At 37.8% G+C, this 18,875-nt stretch overlaps 2 protein-coding genes across 2 annotated transcripts in view; one reads left to right on the top strand and one right to left on the bottom strand.

Moving 5' to 3' along the window:
• Positions 1 to 12,882, bottom strand: part of PIK3C2A (phosphatidylinositol-4-phosphate 3-kinase catalytic subunit type 2 alpha) — a 164,965-nt gene extending 152,083 nt beyond the window's left edge. The window contains exon 1 of the mRNA XM_074272393.1: positions 12,749 to 12,882. The gene's annotated coding sequence lies outside the window, so the exon portion shown is untranslated. The remainder of the gene's footprint in view (positions 1 to 12,748) is intronic.
• Positions 1 to 14,750, top strand: part of LOC141547329 (uncharacterized) — a 32,508-nt gene extending 17,758 nt beyond the window's left edge. The window contains exons 2-4 of the mRNA XM_074275777.1: positions 12,316 to 12,530; positions 12,584 to 13,424; positions 14,024 to 14,750. Of these exons, the coding sequence (XP_074131878.1) occupies positions 12,316 to 12,530; positions 12,584 to 13,424; positions 14,024 to 14,217 (1,250 nt within the window). The 3' untranslated portion in view covers positions 14,218 to 14,750. The remainder of the gene's footprint in view (positions 1 to 12,315; positions 12,531 to 12,583; positions 13,425 to 14,023) is intronic.
• The last annotated feature ends 4,125 nt before the right edge of the window (positions 14,751 to 18,875 follow it).

The following is an 18,875-nucleotide window of genomic DNA, read 5'->3' as shown; positions in this document are numbered from 1 at the left end:
TGATGCAGTGAATAGAGTTCTAGCCCTGGACTCAGAGGACCTGAATTCAAATCTGAACTCAGACACTTAAACACTAGTGATCCTGGGCAAGTCACTTAACCCCAAATGCCTTTCAATCCTCCCCCAAGAAAAGGAAAGAAAAAGTTTTTACAATGAAGGGACAGAGGGGAAAGAAAGGGGGAGTGACCATTAACTCTCATCAGAATTGACTCAAAAAGGAAATAACATACATAATAGGGGTACAGAAATCTATCTTACTCTGCAGAAAAATAGGAGAAACAGATTAAGGGAAAGGGGGGGGTGATAAAAGAGCAACTTTGGTGGAGGGAATGGTCAGTACCAAAACACTTTTGAGGAGGGACAGGATGAAAGAAGAGAGAAAATACATGAGGGGAGGAGGGAAATAAGAATTTCAAAGTACTTTCTCAGATAAGGCCTAAATTATTTCTCAGAGAGATGTGAGTCAAATTTATAAAGACTAAGATCCATGCTCCAATTGATAAATGACCAAAAGATATAATCTATTCTCAAAAAGCTATTATAAATTCATACATATCCTCTGACCTAACACCACTACTTAGCATGAATACCAAAGAGATTTGGGGGGTAAGAGGAAGGAAAATGATCTATATGTACAAAAAATATTCATAGCAACTCTCTTCTCTGAATAACAACAACAACAACAACAACAAAAAAAAAAAAAAAAAAAAAAAAAAGAGGGGATGCCCATCAATTGCGGAATGGCTCAAACTGGGTGTGTGTTTATGATGTTTATTGTTCTATGGGAAATGATGAGAATGATGCTTTTGGGGGGAAGGGGAGAGGAACCTGTAAAGTCCTTCGTGAAACTGAATGGATTCCCATCAGTTGGAGAATGGCTGAATAAATTGTGGTATATGATTATTATGGAATATTATTGTTCTGTAAGAAATTACCAGCAGGATGAATACAGAGAGGCTTGGTGTAATGAACTGATGCTGAATGAAATGAGCAGAACCAGGAGATCATTATATACTTCAACAATACTATATGATGATCAATTCTGATGGATTGTAGCTCTCTTCAACAATAAGATGAACCAAATCAGTTCCATTTGTTCAATAATGAATAGAATCAGCTATATCCAGCAAAAGAACTCTGAGAAATGAGTATGAACCACTATATAGCATTTCTCATCCCTCTGTTTTTGTCTGCCTACATTTTTTATTTCCTTCACAGGTTAATTGTATATTATTTCAAAGTCCAATTCTTTTTATACAGCAAAATAACTATATGGATATGTACCACATATTGTATTTAACATATACTTTAACATATTTAACATGTATTGGTCTACCTGCCATCTAGGGTAGGAGGTGGGGGGAAGGAAGGGAAAAACTGGAACAAAAAGTTTTGCAATTGTCAAAGCTGAAAATTTACCCATGCATATGTCTTGTAAATAAAAAGTACCGTGTTTCCCCGATAATAAGACACTGTCTTATTATTTTTTTGGGACTAAAAAACACCAGAGGGCTTATTTTCAGGGGAGGGCTTATTTTATCCTCCATCATGCCCCTTTTATCCTCCATCATGCCCATTTTAGCCTCCATCATGCCCCTTTTATCCTCCATCATGCCCATTTTAGCCTCCATCATGCCCCTTTTAGCCTCCATCATGCCCCCTGAGTGCTTATTTTATTCTCCATCGCTTACTGAACTTACCGAGTTTTTAGATGGTCCTGTCTCAGCTCTACTCCGCGGCGCTGCTCTCAGTAGCGCCAGCAAGCAAATCACCAGGGAAGAAGAGGATGACGCGCTCACTGCTGCAGCTCTGATTGGATGCAGCTCGGAGCGCGACGTGCGTTTCACCCGGGAGGGGAGGGTGGCGCTGCTTACTGAAGGTACCACTACGCAGCATATAGCGCAGGGGATCACCATGATGACCGTTTTCATAGTAAGTTCGATAGGGCTTATTTTCGGGGGAGGGCTTATTTTAGCGGAATATTAAAGAGTATGTGGGTGTCTTATTTTCAGGATAGGTCTTATTATCGGGGAAACACGGTAGTAATAATAAAATAAAAAAATTAAAAGTCACTCAAGCAAAGTGAAATGTACACAATGTATACAAAGTAATAGCAATGTTCAGGGAAGACCAGCTACAAATGACTTTGCTATTCTCAGTAGTATAATCATTTACAGCTACTCTAAAGGACATGATGAAAAATCCTATACATACCAAGAAAGAATTGATTGGTTCTGAACATAGGCTGAGGAACTCTCTCTTTTTTTTTTAATTTAATATTTCTTAAGGGTTTTTATTTTTCATTTAGTGAAAGATCTACAGTTTGTTTTTCTTCACAATTTGGCTTTCATGGAAATGTTTTGCATAAATTCACAAGTGGTTTCTTAATTGTGGGTGGGAATAAGGTAAAGAACTTAGAACTCATTTTTTAAAATGTATTAAAAAAAAAAAAAGAAAGAAAGAAATTCAAATTCAAGTCTTCTAAATTTTGACCCTAACATTCCACGAGGTATATTCTCTTGTGCCAATGTGAACTTTTTCAATTCAATTCAGCAATTTATTAAGTTTCTGTGGAAAATGTCCAGTTTATAAAAGACCATAGATCTAGATCTTGGAGTCACTTCTCAGACAAGCCTATCCACTCCTCTTCATTTTAGAAGACAGGAAAATGAGGCCCCTGGAAGTTAAGTGATTTGCCCAAGATTACCACAAGGAAAATTATCAGAGGCAGATTCTAGAATCTGGTCATCTGACTCAAAACCACTAAACAACTATTCTTTTTTTTTTTTTTTTTTTTTTTTAATAGTTAGCATTTTCTTTTATTTATTTATTTATTTGTTTGTTTGTTTATTTGATACTTGTGACATTTTTTGACAGTACATATGCATAGGTAATTTTTTACATTATCCCTTGTACTCCCTTCTGTTCTGAATTTTCCCCTCCTTCCCTCCACCTCCTCCCCTAGATGGCAGGCATTCCCATACATATTAAATATGTTATAGTATATTCTAGATACAATATATATGTGCAGAACTGAATTTTTGTTGTTGTTGTTGTTGTTGTTGCAAAGGAAGAATTGTATTCGGAAGGTAAAAATAATCTGGGGAAAAAAAACAAAAAAATGCTCACAGTTTACACTCATTTCCCAGTGTTCCCTCTCTGATTCTGTCCATCATTAATCAATTAGAATTGGATTAGATCTTCTCTATGTTGAAAATATCCACTTCCATCAAAATACATCCTCATACAGTATTGTTGCTGAAGTGTATAATGATCTCCTACTTCTGCTCATTTCACTCAGCATCAGTTGATGTAATGACTATTCTTTCCACAAAAGACATTATATAATAGGCTAAAGATTTCTTTCTATAAATATTATCTCATTTTATCTTCACAACAATCTTGCAAGGAAAGTACTATAATTATTGTTATTTTATAGTTAAGGAAAACTGAGGCAAACAGAAGTTAAATGACAGGAAATCCAATGGGAAGAAAGCTCATTATTGATTAGGAGAGTGGGTTCAAGAAAACTTCCCTGAAGTAATGAAAAAAAAAAAAAAATTAAGTGAAGGTGGTTTAGCTGTACCTGATCTGGAACTATATAATAAAGCAACAGTCACCAAAACCATTTGGTATTGGCTAAGAAATAGACTAGTTGTTCAGTGGAGTAGGATAGGTTCACAGGGCAAGATAGTGAATAAAAATAGCAATCTAGTATTTGACAAACCCAAAGATCCCAACTTTTGGGATAAGAATTCATTATTGACAAAAACTGCTGGGAAAACTGGAAATTAGTATGGGAGAAACTAGGCATGGACCCACATTTAGCACCACATACTACGATAAGATCAAAATGGGTCCTAGATTTAGGCATAAAGAACGAGATCATAAATAAATTAGAGGAACAGAGGATAGTCTACCTCTCAGACTTGTGGAGGAAGAAGGAATTTGTGTCCAAAGGAGAACTAGAGATCATTATTGACCACAAAATAGAAAATTTTGATTACATCAAATTAAAAAGTTTCTGCACAAACAAAACTAATGCAAACAAGATTAGAAGGGAAGTAACAAATTGGGAAAACATTTTTACAGTTAAAGGTTCTGATAAAGGCCTCATCTCCAAAATATATAGAGAACTGACCCTAATTTATAAGAAATCAAGCCATTCTCCAATTGATAAATGGTCAAAGGATATGAACAGACAATTTTCAGATGATGAAATTAAAACTATTTCCACTCATATGAGTGTTCCAAATCACTATTGATCAGAGAAATGCAAATTAAGACAACTCTGAGATATCACTACACACCTGTCAGATTGGGTAAGATGACAGGAACAAATAATGAATGTTGGAGGGGATGTGGAAAAACTGGGACACTGATGCATTGTTGGTGGAGTTGTGAAAGAATCCAGCCATTCTGGAGAGCAATCTGGAATTATGCCCAAAAAGTTATCAAACTTTTGATCCAGCAGTGCTACTATTGGGCTTATATCCCAAAAAAATACTAAAGATGAGAAAAGGACCTGTATGTGCCAAAATATTTATGGCATCCCTTTTTGTAGTGGCTAGAAACTGGAAAATGAATGGATGTCCATCAATTGGACAATTGGAGAATAGTTGAGTAAATTATGGTATATGAATGTTATGGAATATTATTGTTCTGTAAGAAATGACCAACAGGATGAATACAGAAAGGCTTGGAGAGACTTATATCAACTGATGCTGAGTGAAATGAGCAGAACTAGGAGATCATTATACACTTCAACAATGATATATGAAGAAGTATTCTGATGGAAGTGGATATCTTCAACATAGAGAAGAGCTAATCCAATTCCAATTGATCAATGATTGACAGAATCAGCTATACCCAGAAAAGGAACACTGGGAAATGAGTGTAAACTGTTTGCATTTTTTTGTTTTTCTTCCCAGATTATTTTTACCTTCCAAATACAATTCTTCCTTTGCAACAACAACAACAAAATTCAGTTCTGCACAATATATATTGTACGTAGGATATACTATAAGATATTTAATATGTATGGGAATGCCTGCCATCTAGAGGAGGGGGTGGAGGGAAGGAGGGGAAAAATTTGGAACAGAAGGAAATACAAGGGATAATGTTGTAAAAAAAATTACCTATGCATATGTACTGTCAAAAAAAAAAGTTATAATTATAAAATTAATTAAAAAAAAAAAAAGAAAACTTCCCTGAAAGATTTAAGAAAAGTGACATAACCAAGAAAGATGAACCTATTGTTGTTAATCTATATTATTTGATATTAAAATATCAAAACCATACTTAAGGATCCCTAAGAGCCAAATTTCTACTTAAAAAACCACATGTTAACAATTTCTTTTGAATTTACATTTATTTTTGGTAAAATTTTATATTCCAACTATATTTTAATCAGGTTCAGGACTAGTGGACTGCCTGCCCCGTTTGCCACCTCTGTTATAAACAGATTTTTAAGAAAGTGGATGTTAAAAAAAACAAACAAATAAACAAACTGGATATTTACTAAAGTAGAAGCAAACTGACTTGATGGAGGGCCATTGCAATTATTCAGGTGAGTCGCAATGAGAGCCCATTTTAGGATAGAAGCACTAAAAACTGAACAAAGAACAGATATAAGAGATCAGATTTTGCAGTTAGAATGTTGTACAACAATAAAAAGTAACTCTCTCACATAACCTTTATCCTATATCCAAATTCAAACATCAGAGTTTATGCTTGGATCTCTAATTATGAAAATGACTGACTACAGTGCACAAAGTCTATTTAATAACTGATCCCTTTCATTAATCTTGTAAAAGTCAGCAGACTGCAAGTACATTTTTAATTAGCCTATGACTATTTTAAGAATTCTTTTCAAAGAATAACAATACAGAGGGAAATGAAAGAACAAGCACCTTAAAATCCCATAGCAATGCATACTATAGCATTAAACACTACTACAAATCCAATATTCTACTTTTTAAAAACTGTAGCAAAGATGAGCCAAAATGTGCATATGGCAGAAATGAGGACAAAACAATATAATAAACAAAAACAAACAAAAAAGACTCAAAGACATCTTTCTAAAAGAAAATCCATGGATCAGTAGTACACAATTACTCATTTTTCAAAAATTTCTAACAGTAGGCTTCACATTACTACAAAACCAGAATTACTAGAAATTTTAAAAATAGGATCAAGTATAATTAACTGAATCTACATATAAGCTTTCATCTTCCCTCAAACCTGTCATTAAAAACTACTGTTAGAGAAAGAAGGATAAAAACCTACACTATAGGTCAATTTTAATTCCACTATTAGTCAAACTGCAAATTTGCTAAAATACTAAAAAATTAGTAATGAATTCATTCCCTTGTCTATACTTTTGAAAATAGCTATACTATGAGAAAATACTCTTAAGAAATGTTGTAAGTAGTTATTCCTAAGGAGCATTTTATGCACAAATGGGAAAAAGTTATCATATTATATATATATATATATATATATATATATATATATATATATATATATATATATATATATATATATACTACATAAGATGATTCATATATAAAACCACCTATCACATATTCAGAAGATGCTGCATATGCAATGTTTTTTGCTGAATGAATATTTCTCAAATTAACAACAAATACCAAAAAACCACTACTGCTTTGTGGCGACAACTAATGAACTTTGAGCTATTTCACTTGTCCATTCAACTGGCATGAATCATTAAAAAATGTTTTCACCTTGCTTTCCATCTAAGGGAGGAATTGGATGGGGGAAAGAAGGGGAAAATCTGAAACAAAAGCAAGAGACAATGCTGAAAAATAATCTGTGCAATGTTTTGAAAATAAAAAAGCTTTAAAATTTTTTAAATTAAATTAAGGAGAATCATCAATGCCCTAGTTTTATCATAAAAAATAGTGAGTTTTGTAGTAAATGTGAGGATATGTGATGTTGCCTAAATTCAATATGAAGCAGCTAGCTGACTCAATAGATGGCTCACTTGGCTTAGAATCAGACCCAAGTTCAAATCTGCTCTCAAACTCTTACTAGTCATGTGACTCGGTTGGTACCTCTACTTGCCTTAATCCACTAGAGCAGAAAAATAACAAACTGCTCCAGTAATGTTGCCAAGAAAACTCCATGGACAGTGTGTTATAGTCTCAAAGAGGCAACCATGTCTAAACAACAAAACTTTATGATATGGCTTACATAAGAAAGATTCTTAGTTAAAAAGCAAATAATATAAAAACTGACAAATTGGCTTCCAGATTTTTTTTCTATCACATAGCTTCTATAAAAACAAAATCCAATTTACAGAATATCGTTTTAATGAAATTATAAGTTTTATGGCAACAATAATGATCATGATAACTTAAATTTTAAGCGAGCTTAATGCCTTGGTATTAACAACTTTCAGTAATTTTCTATCAATTAAGAGGTACTTCAAGTGTACAGTATATAAGTCAAATATCCTATTTAATAATTTTATAAGAACAGATAAAATACTATTTCAACAAATATTATTTTAAGTTAAATATTTTAAAGTTCTGTAATTTCACTAGCTTAGATACTTTCCCCACTCAACCTCTTTATTTATTTAGTAAGCAGTCTTTAAGACTTGCAAAACTTAAAACAAAAAAATAATCATTGCCTTGCAGCCAACCTCCTGAGTTTCTCTGAATTTAGGTAGACTGACCCTTAGACAACAGGGATATAATCCAGCAACTGATCTGTACCCTAAACTTTTCCAAGCTCAATTCCATTATAACAAGTAAAATTGTAAAAAGCTGTTTTCATGTTTAAGGCTCCATGGACTTGTGAATGCCTTTTTCCAGGCCCAGTGACAATGAATAATACTGAAAAGAAAATAGCTTGGTCATAAAAGTAGAAGCAAAAGTTTATAGTATGGCAAAACCAAGTGAATGATGCACTCCAAGAACCCAGATGCAATGCTATAGATATAGCAGAGCATCTGTGAAAACTAATTTGATAACTATCAGATTATCACAAATAAGTTTGAATGATGTAATCAGTAAAGCAACAGATTGCTTTGTTAGTCTCCACAGCCTGTTTTAGGCATTTCCCAGAGTTTATCAAGTTTGGAGCAGGAAAGCCAACCAGCCAAGAGCAACAAGGAGCATTCTTGAGGTGGGGGGAAAGGGGGGAAGAGTGGGAAGTACATCTAACCCAAATCACCAACACAGCAGTTGGAAAATTATGTCCTATCCTCCCCTAATGTGACAGGTAGCCAAAAAACCTACTCATATTTTCCAGAGACTGTCTTTCTCACACTAACATTTCTGTCCTTTCCCATCTTACAGGCAGCTAGGAATGTGTTTAACTTCTCTAAGGGTTCTTCTCACCTGAACAATCCTGGTTTCCACTTTATCCATTCTTGTGACAGTTATCTGCTTTGAGTCTATTTTCCTCAGCTGTGAAAAATGCATTCCATGATGAAAATGGAAGCATCGTTTGTTTCTTACTGCTTCTCTTGTACTTTTTTGGGGAAAGGAGAAAGACATTGCCTTTTTATAGCATTTTTTTTGTGGAAAATCTTGTTAAAAAAACAGAATAACTTTGGTTTCATTTGATTCCATAAAAATGGTTTTGCCATACTGTAAACTTTTATTTCTACTTTTATAACCAAGCCATTTTCTTTTCAACATTGTTCATTCCCACAATTAAGTCCTAATTCTAATCATTTCAGTGGCTATTTTCTAGTCTCCCAATTTTCTCCTATTTCTAAAATATTGTCTACAATTCAGCTATTAGTAATGCCACTCTAGACTGATAGGTTCCAAATGGCTTATGAATCCTCCAAATCAAAAATAGTCTTCTAACCAGTGTCTTCATAATTACAGTATTTAATATATGTACACCCATTTATATGGATCCATCTTCAAATTAAGAATATTAATTACTAAATTAATATTCAATAAAGAATATTATGGATATAACCTGCAGAATCCTTAATATATCCCAACAACTAAGTCTTAGAGAGTCCTGGTCTGTGCTAAGCGCCCATAGAATACTTGAAAAGTCCTTTTTTTTTTTTTTTTTTTTTTTTTTGCTGAGGCAGTTGGGGTTAAGTGACTTGCCCAGGGTCACACAGCTAGGAAGTGTTAAGTGTCTGAGACCATATTTGAACTCAGGTCCTACTGACTTCAAGGCTGGTGCTCTATCCACTGCGTCACCTAGCTACCCCAAAATTACCTTTTTTTTTTTTTTTTAAAACCAGTGAAACCTAATATCCCAGCCATAGGAAATTCCTTTTAAGAAATTTCCTCTCTACCAAAGCAGAGATGTACTTGCTTAGCATCTAGTCCTAGAAAGTTGGTTTGGGATACTGAAAGGTTGGGTGATTTACCTAGGGTCATACAGGCAGTATGTGCCTGTTTTTCTGAACTCTGTCAGCTCTCTGTCCACTAAGTGTGGCTGAAAAACAATGAGATTTAATAAATGGTTGTTGAACTAAACAAATGCACTGTTGGTATCTGAGGATACAAAGCCCTAGACCCATTCATTCAAGAGTTCATAGCAACACAGTGTAATGGAAAGAACACGAGTTAGCCAATCTGTATGATCACCAAGTTGATTACCTACTTTTAATAGTTGCTCATATAACAATTTGCTAAATGCAAGTTTCTAGTGCTCTTAAAGAACACTCAATTTAGCCACTGAGTGTGACTGTGTTTATTACCTAACTTTTTTATGGTTAATTACATGACAATTTCCTAAAAACAAGTTTCTAGTATTCTTAAAATCATTCTCAATGAATGGCAAATTATGTGAAACAGAGCATTGAGTTATCCATTCATATCAATAACAAAGCTAGTTAGTTTAGGTATAAAACAAATTTAACACTAGGAGTTAATTACATAGTAGCTAAACATATATTGAAAGTTAAAAGGCCAATTACAACCATCACTCTACTTAGGTATAGTTATGAAAATCAAGGGTGTTTTAATAATAAATTTTTTTTAAAAACAAAAAAAATTTTAAGTATCTTACAAAAAATGCTAGAAACAATTGTAAAAATATGTGTTATTTCTAATTTGGTTTAAAAAAAGCTTTCTCAAGTAAGGAATAATCTCACATTTTCACTTTCGAATATATCTCATATTATAAATGTTTAGATGGGCTGTAGGATATGATAGATGCATATACACAAATAGATATACCAAAAAGATACAACCCTGCCTAAAAAGAGGAGAGAAGTTCTATTTAACCCTATAATCCTAAAATTTTATCTGAAATCTAAATAAGCCTAAGATTTCAACCTAAAAAGAGTAAACTCTGCTAAATGCCAAGAGTAAAGACCTATTAAATCCAGAGATGGTATGAATAGTACTAGTAAATCAGAAGCACAATTTTTCCTCAGAAACATGAATAATCATAGAAACTGAGAAGTGGAAGGAACTATGGAAATCAACCCTTTCATTTTATGAAAGAGGAAATTAAGACTTGGAGAAGTTAGTGGCAGAGTTAGCAATATCCTCTATATTTGAATCTAAGCAGTAAAGAAGAGGCATTTGGGGAATAAGAGATTCAAAACTCTGAACTGGAAATGCTATGTAGTACAACTTAATATGTGAAAAATTTCATCCAAAAAAGATCTCTGTTGATGTGAGAACCTATGGTACCCTCCTAAGGCAACTAATTCCATTTTGGACATTCCTAATTATTAGGAAATTTTTTCTTAAGCGTTAAATCTTCCTCTATATAAATTCTATTCATTGCTTTTTCCTCTACCATTCTTTCTAAATCTAGATGCTATGTTCTTAGTTCTACATGTGGAAAAGTTATCATGTTCTGCCTAAGAATCCTCTTCTTCAGGTTAAACATCTCCCTTCATCTTACTTGATATCCTAGTTGCCCGAACAAAACATGATACTTCACACACACAACTTATCTGATCAGGCAGAGTTCAGAACTATCACTGCCTTCCCCTTCCCCCATTCTGGCTCCTTTATGCCTCCCATCTTAATGGAAGCTAAAGTAAAATTAACACTTGTCAAAACTACTATATCCTATTGATTGAGCACAAACACTCCAGATCTTTTTATTATAAAATGTAACTAGTAAAGACATTTTATACTTGTGAAGTATTTTCTTTGAAGCCAAATATAAAGCTTTTATATCTATTACATTTCATCTTCTCAGATCTGGCCCAACATTTTACCTTATTGAGGTAACTATTAGGATTCTATCACCCATTATGTTATATTTCGTAGCTTTGTGTAATCTACAAGTTTGATAAGTACAATCTAAAACTCTTAATTGCTTAGCGAGCCAGCTATACGCCACAAAACTGGAATTATCATGAAACAGTATTAAAAACACTATAATGCAACCACAGGGCAGCATGAACACACAGACAAAATATATTTATCTAAGCCTGCTATCACTGGGTATCAGGAACGAGACATGTATTAAACCTTAAAGAAAATAATTTGGGATTTTCCAATAATTTAGCTAAAATATTTGGGAACTGACAAATCTGTTATGAGTTCTTTAAATATAAGTTTTAAATAGGGTGAAATTACTAATAGACAAATTATAAGAAAGCCTGTAAATGGACTTCAAAAATACTAACTTTTGGTATTCATAAAGATAAAACTTGGTTAATATTCATTCAAAAGGCACTTATTTTCAAACTATTCCTTAACCTTGACTTGCAACACCCCACAATTAACGAACAGCTTAAATTACAAGAATTACTAGACAGCAGGTCATAGGTGATTCTTCCTATGAGAACATTAACTTCGCCAGCTGAAGTGCAAAAGTTCAAAGTCTTTCCAGAAAAGTCTTCCTGAACCTTTATTGCTATCGTCTCATGATTCGGCTGCCTTCCTTCCACCTCGGTCCCGCACCATTTCTCTAGCTCCGCGGTTTTGCTTTGCTTTGCCTGTAAACTTGGTCGTCTGTGGCTCGGCTGTTGTTCCGTCTCTGCCCTAACCCCTAACAAGCAGCATTGGGGCGCAAGTTAGATAGAAGCGCTTCTTCCGAGAAGCCGGCCTCTCCCCTTCTGGGTCCCAAGATAATAATGCAATGACCTATCATCCACTTCTATCGGGCTAATAACGTGAGATCAGTGCGACTACGGACTCCACCTCACCCAGGTTCCTGCTCCGGGAATTCTCTCCCGCCTCACTCAGCCAGCATCCTCGGCTCCCCAGAACGGGGCTCGGGTGGGAGTTTTGATGCGCAGACAGTTCTTTTAGAGTGAAGCACCTACAAAACCCGGGCCAGCCAAGGGGTCAGTGACTAAGAGACTGCATTTTCCCTAATCGTCCCCGAGAGCAGCACGTGCAGCCAGGGCCAAGTTGCCGCGGGCACCGAGAGACTCCGAGGGGGAGCGGCGATGGAGCCCGAGGCTGCTCTCGACCCCAGTAACTAACTCGGCCGGCCCCCCGACTGCACAGCACGGGAGGACAGCACCGCGACGCGGCCGAAAAAACCGGCAAGGAGGGGCCAGCGGTAATCCGGTCGGGACGCCGGCGCCGACGGGACGGGCCTGGGCGGGAGAAACGGGCGAGGGAGGGGCTCGGGCCGCGGCCCCCGGGGAAGGCAGGCGGGCGAGCCGCGCAGCAACCGCAGGAGAGGAAGGAAGGGGGACGGGAGGGCCGGGGGCGGCGGCCGAGGAGGCGGGTGCCGGGGGTGGACTCTCTCCTCTTCCCCTCCTTCCCACCATGGGAGCCTCGGGACAGCCGGAGTCCGGCAACGCTTCTCCCCTCACCTCACACTGTCCCAGCAGCCGCAGCCGCAGCCTCCGCAGTCGTCCGAGCCATTTTTCACCTCAGCCGCCTCAGCAGCCTCGGCCGACAGTCCGCGGCCAGCCCAGGAGCCGCACGTCACTTCCGGCTCGGGAAGGGCCGCCTCCTGCGGCCAGCAGAGCCAGATGATTGGCTGGCGCGGCTGGCCTACCTGGGCCAGTGGGCGGGGCCGGGCGAATCCCGGGAGGCTCCCGCCGGGGGAGACTAGCTATACCGGCTGGCGGAACGATGCAGCCGCCGTCCCGACCTACCCACCCCGAAGCCGAAGGTGCTCAAACATCCGCCTTCGATCCGCCGGCATGCCCCACACTAGCAGTCTACTCCTCCGCAGGAGTTATTCCACTCCTTCCCTCCTCGCCCCCTCCTCACTTACCCGCCCCCTCCCCTTCCCAAGCTGGCGCCACCCCCTTCCTCACCCTCCTCCTCCCGCCCGGGTTTGTGAGACACGGAACACACCTCCTAGGTCCATCCCCGGCAGGAGAGCTTGCCGGAGCGTCCGACCCTGCCCTCACTTCTCCCCTCGGAGCCTGTTTCCTCGCAGACGGAACGTGACTCGCCCAAGGTCTCCCGGAGACGTCAGTGGGCTGGCTTGGGGCGCAGGAAGAACCGACAATGAAAAATACTTGCGAGCACAGCCTGGTAAATACCACACGAGGAGAGTAAGACTCCTCACTGAGTGGGAGGAGGGCCTCTGGAAAAGGCTGGGCCGCTAGCGAGGTCACCCGGGCCGTCCACTCCTCGCCGCCTCGCACCCTCCCTCCTCCTTCAGAGGCCCTCCGTGGCCCCCGACTGTGGCCAGCGCCGGCACACCCCCGAGGAAGGTCCCGGAGGAATCCCCGCTCTGCTCCACTGCATTGTTCAGCTTTATCTCCTCATCGGAGTAGGAATTTTTAGAATTGGCAGCTCTTGCACAACCGGGGGGGGGGGGGGGGAAGAGTGGATGTGGGGGAATAGTTTTCTCCCAGGGGCGACTTTCTCCCAAGAGCGTCTCGGGGAGTACTCCGTGTGCCTTCCAGGAGGTGGAAGAGCACTGGAGAGGAAACGGAGTGGTTGGGCCAGATCGAGAATCCCGCGGAGAAACGTTTCCGCGGCCTCCTCCCTGCACCCCTCCCCCTGCCCCCTCCCCCCATTCCCATAACTTCAGAAATATGTGCATTGTTCGGCTGCCGGCGGCGGATAACTGTTTCCTGCTTTCTACTCGGAGTTCCATAAATCTGAATCTCTCTCACAAAACTTAGGAGCAACAAGAACGGCCCCCAGTCGGATGTGTGATGCTGTTCCCTCCTGTCTGTCACTTCGGGGAAAGAGGCGCGCGTCAGAAGCTGGCTCCCAGTCAGCAATCCGAAGTGTAGCTCTCCTAGCGGCGTATCTTATCCGGCGGACTGCGGTGTCGGGAGATAAGTGCCTTAGTGATACGGAACTTCTCAGATAAAAATGCCGCCGTGGAACGCTGTCGTTTTGGACCCAGATCGACTACATCAAGTGGACATTAACTGTCTCCTGTTTTCAATTTTAAGATTTAAAGATTTCAATACAATTTGGGAGTCATTATTATATTGGGAGGGTCTTCATCCAACTTCCAAGAGAGTTTTGTTCTCATAAACTCTGTCAAAATCTAATTCCAATTTCGTAAATGAGGAGAACTAAAAAGTCAATGGATGAGCTATGTTCCTTCCAGTTCAGAAATTCTCCTTGAAAATGAGCAATAAATGTTTCAGTCCAATTCTTTTTGTGCAGCAAAATAACTGTATGGACATGTATACGTATATTGTATTTAACATGTACTTTAACATATTTAACATGTATGGGACTGCCTGCCATCTGGGGGAAGGAGTGGGGGGGAAGGAGGGGAAAAGTTGAAACAAAAGGTTTTGCAATTGTCAATGCTGGAAAATTACCCATGCATAAATTTTTTTTGTAAAAATTAATTTAATTAATTAAAAAAAAAGAAAATGAGCAGTTAAATAATTTAGCTTTGCATAGCTGCATACGCTTGATAAACTGCAGCAACAGCAACAGCAACAGCAACAACAAAAAATAATAATTATAATACAGCCATCCATCCCAAAGACACTCAGGAGCGAGGGTGCACTGCTGTGTACTGCACAAAATAAAGTCCTCATAGCTTCTTGTCCTTAAGAACTTGTTAATACAGACAAGTAATACTGACCAAGTCAAAGAAATTACTGGACAGTTAAGGTACAAACACAAATATATAATTTTAATAATCCACTAAATGTATGCAAATCTACAAGGAGACTATGCTCCTTGGAGCTATAGGTTCAACTAGGTGAGCTTGCACCTGGTTCCCTACTTACCCCGTCTGTCTTGTCTTGTCTGTCCTTTCCTGAGCAGGTGATCAAATTTCAGTCAGAAAATGAGTATGTCCAGCCTCCACCATACCCTTATGAGCTGCAGTTTGGGAAGAACTGAGTCCAATGAATAACGCTCACGGACAGCTAGGGAAAATTCCACATTTAAGAGATCAACCATTACCAAGATTGGTCCAAGTCTGGCTAAAACAAGAGATGTGAACCAGGGGTGGTTTAGACAGTGTAGAGCTGAGGTGAAATGCAAAACAACTAATGAGAAATGCCACAAATTGATGGTCTGATGGGTGTAGAAGTCATTTCAAACTCTGCTTTTTGCACAAGCCTATCTGAGACAGTTTGCTAATTCTGCAGGTATTATTGCTGAAAGAAGGAAAAGGGAAGAGAGGATATGGAGGAGGAAGAGAGAAATTCAAAGGAGACAGAATTTCATCTTGCTTTTGAAAATCTCTTCCCCACCCCACTTCCCAGCCATGTGAATTTATATTTGTATAGTAATTAAGAAACAATGACAAAATTCTTGAGAGATTTTTTTAAAAGTATACAATATTCCATCTAAGGTTTGATTTTTTTAATGTGCTTAAATAAAACAATAGTAACAAAATTTGGCACATTCTGGATAATCATCTTCCTGAAGGCATTCGGTGTAATCAAAGGTGGTTCAAATTTTTTATAGGCTAAATGGCACTCTCCCCAGATTGTAACAATAGTAATAATTTGGTATTCCTGTTTTAATTTTGTTTTTATCAAATGCACATTTGTGAGTATTCTGTGTTTAACAGTATGTATGTGAATACCAAACCATACCTGATTTGTATTATATATTGAGTATTTTTAAAAATATCTCCTTTTTAGGAAACAATAGGCCTTAGGCTAAAATTAAGTTTAAGTTAATAATTAAATAGTTAAATAATTTGCCCTGAAATTTTAATGAACCAAAAAACATGAGCAAAAGGAGCTTAACTCTTCTCATTAGTAACAATAATAGCTAACACATATACGTAATATGTATATATTACATATATAATGTATATATGCATATTACCTATATATATATATATACACACACACACACACATATATATTTATATATATATAAAACATCTACTGAATGCTAGACACTATGCCAAGTGCTTTACATATATTATCTTGTTTGAAGTCAGACTCCTCAACTGAACTTGGACTGAACTTGGTCTAGAGGACTGAGTTTCCTAAACTATCTGATAGTTGATGGACAGGACAGAAATAAAAAGCCAGTCAGTCTGTCACTAAGTTTAAAAGTTTGCTCTGGATCTTTTCCCCTTATACTTCTTAGAACAGCAAGCTAAACAGGAGAGAGAGAAGGATTTTTTTCTCTCTCTCCAAACCCCAAATGACAGTGCTTGTAACAGAAGCACTTGTCCAGTTAGAGTTTGTGAGAGGAATCTAGTCCAGAGTGATATCCTCTGGAGATGGCAGTTCCCAGAGCTGAGATTACTTATTCTTTTGTTTGGGGTTGGTTGGTTTGATTGTTGTTGTTTCCAGAGAAAATGCATAGCTGAATGCTAGAACAGGATTTCAGTGGAGCCCAAAGCTAGAGAAGGCAGTGACTACAGCCATGCATTAGCCATGTGTCCTGCACCTAAGTTAACTCTGGGGGCCTGGTGGGACAACTCATTCAACAAAGATCTTGAACCTAACAGGCTTGCTGCAGTGAAATCTGGAGATGTGAAAGGGATAAAGGCACCTGAGATATCAGTTGCCTTAGCTACTTGGGCTATCTTCATGGATTGCATTTAATTTATAAACGGTGGTTTTCTATTCTTTCCACTGATGCTGTGTGTATTTGTGAGAAATTTGGGTCCCAGGTTTATGGGGGAGATGGTTAGTTGCTATTTTTCTTAAAATTCCATTTCAGGAAATGCCTTTGCTGTGAGCTAATTGTGTATTCTGGTTTTTGAAGGGAAACATAATGGAGGAGGGTGGGTCATAAGCATCAGTTTTAGGAATATGGACCTACGAAGTACTTCCAATTGGAAGGGGGGAAATTCTTCCCCCAGATACCCAATATGGAAATTTGACTTCATGGGGATAGCTCAAAGGGATATTCTAGATTAAATAGGATAACAATAACTAACATTAATACAATCCTTACTATATGCCAAACACTGTGCTAAATGCTTTGCAATTATCTCATTTGACTCTCATAACAATCCTGAAAGAAGTAAATGCTGTTATCCATTTTACAGATGAGAAAACTAAGGCAAACATACTTGCCTATGGTCATACAGCTAATTAGTATCTGAGTCTGGATTTGAATTCAGATCTTCTTGCCTCCAGGTGTAGAACTCTTATTTACTGCACTACCTAGTTGCCCAAAGCAAAGTGCCAAAAGTTTCTGCACCTGGGTTTTGGAGGAAAAGTGAAAAAAGTTTTAAGTGTCAAAGGAGGATTGCTGAAGGACCAAGACAATAGGGTAAAGGCCTAAATCCAAAATTGAGTTATAAAGGTTAAGAGTGAGATGATTTATAATACCTACACTAATCCCTTAAGAGTAAACGCTTTAAACAATAGACAATAAGTATTTATGGAAGATAGTGATTAGAAGATTATGGACTCTCAGATGTAGAGATAGAAAAGGACTTTAGAAACCTTTCCAAACAAATCCCTCAATTTAGAGACAAAGAATCTAAATTCATTGAGATGAAGTGCACCAAAATGACACAGGTGGAGACTGGATTTTATAGTAATATTAATCTTTAATTTGTATAGTGCTTTCAATTTTCAAAGCAGTTCATGTATATAAACTTATTTGATCCTCAGATTTTCTTAGGATATTTTATTTGAAACTTTTGTTCCTTTGACTTTATCACATGCTACTTCCCTAAACTATTATAGTGTTTCATAAATGCATGTTAAATGATAGACTCATTAATTGTATCATATCATCCACATATCATAATGGAAAGCCCAATTGGGAGTAAAAAAGATCTGAGTTCAATCTAGCCTCAAACTCTTACCAATTGTAAGACCCTGGGCAAACCATTTGATTTTGTTTTGCCTCAGTTTCCTCACCTATTTTCCAGGATTGTTATGAAGATTAAATGAGATAATAACTGTAAAATGCTTAGCACAGTGTTTGGCTTATAGTAAGTGCTATGTAAATGCTGGCTATCATTATTATTATACTAATAGATATGCCAAATCCCTCCTTTCTTCTACCCATAGTAGTTTATATTTTTTCACTTAACAAAAATATATTATCTTCCTCTCACTTCTCCCTCCTCTCTCCTGCCTAGTAGATAATAAGCTTTTTGAAGGCAAAGGTTTTTGATTTTTTTCCCCTTATCCCCATATTCTCAGTACCTTGCAAATTTGGGGGGGGGGGAAGTTGCATATAGTTGATACTTTCTATTTTTAAAATTTAATTGCTCCCTTCAACTTTGTGAAGTAAGCAAGTAGGTTTTATTCTCATTTTATAAATCAAGAAATTGAGGGTAACAGGGAAAGAACTCTGGGAGATGACTTATGAACCATTACATAGAATTCCCAATCCCTCTATTTTTGTTCTCCTGCATTTTTGATTTCCTTCACAGGCTAATTGTACACTATTTCAAAGTCAGATTCTTTTTGTACATCAAAACAACTGTTTGGACATATATACATATATTGTATTTAATTTATACTTTAACATATTTAACATGTATTGGTCAGCCTGCCATCTGGGGGAGGGGGCGGGGGGAAGGAGGGGAAAAGTTGGAACAAAAAGTTTTGCAATTGT

Source organism: Sminthopsis crassicaudata, chromosome 6, assembly GCF_048593235.1.
Source record: "Sminthopsis crassicaudata isolate SCR6 chromosome 6, ASM4859323v1, whole genome shotgun sequence".
Classification (NCBI taxonomy): Eukaryota; Metazoa; Chordata; class Mammalia; order Dasyuromorphia; family Dasyuridae; genus Sminthopsis; species Sminthopsis crassicaudata.
This window is presented reverse-complemented; position numbering and strand designations above follow the sequence as displayed.